This window comes from Dryas octopetala, chromosome 2 (assembly GCF_963921425.1).
Source record: "Dryas octopetala chromosome 2, drDryOcto1.1, whole genome shotgun sequence".
NCBI lineage: Eukaryota > Viridiplantae > Streptophyta > Magnoliopsida > Rosales > Rosaceae > Dryas > Dryas octopetala.
The window spans coordinates 16,642,189-16,644,795 of record NC_141367.1 but is presented as its reverse complement, the minus strand read 5'-3'; the positions used below and the strand labels follow the sequence as shown (position 1 = coordinate 16,644,795).

At 38.6% G+C, this 2,607-nt stretch overlaps 1 protein-coding gene across 1 annotated transcript; it reads right to left on the bottom strand.

Annotated features, from left to right (window-relative positions):
• Nucleotides 1-218: 218 nt before the first annotated feature.
• Nucleotides 219-1,500, bottom strand: LOC147293521 (putative xyloglucan endotransglucosylase/hydrolase protein 23). Its single transcript, XM_086230647.1, has 3 exons — nucleotides 1,185-1,500; nucleotides 873-1,066; nucleotides 219-772 (listed from the first exon to the last, which is right to left on the bottom strand). The coding sequence occupies exons 1-3, from the start codon at nucleotides 1,464-1,466 to the stop codon at nucleotides 364-366; spliced, it is 885 nt and encodes a 294-aa protein (XP_086086773.1). The 5' UTR covers nucleotides 1,467-1,500; the 3' UTR covers nucleotides 219-363.
• Between the last annotated feature and the right edge of the window lie 1,107 nt (nucleotides 1,501-2,607).

Genomic DNA, 2,607 nt, shown 5'->3' with positions numbered 1-2,607 from the left:
AATCATCTTCTAGGGCTGACCAGCTAAGCATAACTGAAGGGAGGCCATGGAGTCTATTTAGTAGTGCTCCTTTTCCTTGTAACCTCATTTGGTGCCTGGTTTCACTTGTTCGAGGGCTTGTTTATTATGTATTTTTCTTTGATAAATATTGTTAATTAATTTTATTTTATTTGTACATGGGCTTGCCTCAGGAGTAGTAAACCAGCAAAAGAACATGATGATATAAATGATGATTTTTTGTATTGCAGACAGAATGATTCTTATTGCAAATAATAAAATAATTGGATCCTACAAATTAAATGATGAATATTTGAATAATTACAGCAAATAATGAAAGAATTGATTATGACTTGTTTGGTTTCTCTAGGAAGTATTGCATTCCACAGGGAGGCCCTGGGGAAATCTTTTGATGTCTGTGCAGTAATTGTATATCATGTAGTTGTTCTGCACCCACTTCAGCCTTTCTTGACTTGTAGTGTCCAGCTCTTGGGAAAGCCAAGCACCATTAGTAGATGCAGTTGGTGCAGCACTATTACTTGAACTGCAAGATGAGGCTCCAGAAGACCAAATGCAAGCTTCAGCACTAAAATTTCTATAAGATGCAGTGAAAGGAGCTTGAGTCCAGTCTGTCTTCACAAGTCCACCCCTTGTGGCCCAGTCATCAGCATTCCAGAGGCTAGAGTATATCCTCATTGGCTGGCTCTTTGGGAATGGAACACCATTTGACTCTTGGTTCTTGAACTCTCTAATGGGAGTGCCATCTACAGAGAATCTGAAAATGAAGAGAAACAAACACACCATAAGTTTATGCACAATTGAAAATTAAATGACTAATATTTGTTTGAGGATGAACACAGAAGTGTAGAACATACATGATGCGCTCGGAATTCCAGAGAATGGAATAGGTGTGAAAATCTGCAGTTGGGTCAAACCAGAGGTAGAATTGTTGCTCTCTATTTCCTTTGCCTTGGCTGAAGACATTGGTGTGAAGAATGTAAGGGTCACCACTCAGATTCCCCAAGAACTCAAAGTCTATCTCATCCCATGTTGACCCTTTTGAGGATAACTGCAAATCATTACAAAATGAATGTTATATAAATCAGTCAGACCAAAATTCCCATTTATCAGATTCAGGAAAAAATAGAAGCAAAAGTGATCAAATATTCCAGAGATGAACAACATACATAGTAGGCAGTGACAGTGCCAGCAGAGTTTCCGGGGACAAGTTTGAGCTGCATATCAATCTTGCCAAACAGATACTCATGCTTGGATTGGAAGCCAGAGCCAGAGGCTTGGTCAAGTGAGAGAGTAAGAAGCTCGCCATTTTCAAGTATCTTAGCCCGACCGTCTCCCCAGGTAATCTCAAAGTCTTGGTTTAAGTCAGCAGCAGAAACAGCCATGACAAAGCCAAGTAGAAGTGGTATGAGCAGCACTAATGAAACCCTTGAAGTAGTAGACGGAGCCATGGATGGTGAATGGAGTAGCTAGCTTGATGTTTGATGTAAATGGAATATGGATTGGTTTGCTTGAGAAGTTGGGTTGGTTGGTATTTATAGCGGGTATATGTGCGCGTTTTAACCCATGAGGAAAGTGATTGGAAGGTTGGAAGGAAGGTTCAGTCAACTCCTCTGTGGACAGTTGTTGGCTTGAAAGAAAATATTATATTGTTAGCTGTCGAGACTCGCTCGAGATCGCACTAGCAAACACAACTAAACCGACATCATTGATTAGTACAAAACGCGGTTTTGCATTATCTTGGGGAACAATTGTTGCAAGTTTAAATATCAGGCATAAATTTAATTTAAACACATAATTATATATGTTATTTTAACAGGGTCCATAAATTCTAAAATATTTCAAATATACACTCGATCTACTATCTAAATTGAAAAATGGACTTCCGTCCATTAATTCGTTGAAAGATCAATTAAATGTCAGCTTGACTTTTACTGACCGGGTACTTTGCGACGTGGTGCCATCTTAACAAACCTTTCCCTCCAAATAAGTGACACATGTCCACCTAACCCCTGACACAAGCCCACAAACCTATCATCTCTTTCCCGCTCGTTGAACACAGGTAAGGGATTTAAATTCAAATTTGAGGGAAAATGTGATGTTTTTGGGAAACTAAATGGTTAGGGGAGCGTTCGACGAGCGGGAAAAAGGTGATGGGTGTGTGGGCCGGTGTCAGGTGGACAGGTGTCGCTCATTTGGCGGGAAGGGTATGTTTAGTTGGCGTCACGTTGCCAATTAATCCATGTTAGCAAAAGCCAAGCTGACATTTAACTAATCTCTCAACAGATGGATGAACAGAAGTATATTTTTCAATTTAGATAATAGATCGAATGTATATTTAAAATATTTTAGAGTTTGTGGACCTCGTTAAAATGACATATATAATTATATGTCTAAATTAAAATTTTGCTTAAATATTAATTTGCATGTTTTAGCTACTTCTTCAAGATTTTCTTTCTACATTATAAGAGTCGCATACATAAACGTCGGATAACAGCACATATACAGAAAAACAATTGTCCTTTATTTTGTTTACAAGTGGAATTGAACTTGGGATTTACTCTGTACCTTGGCCATTTACTATCCTTACTC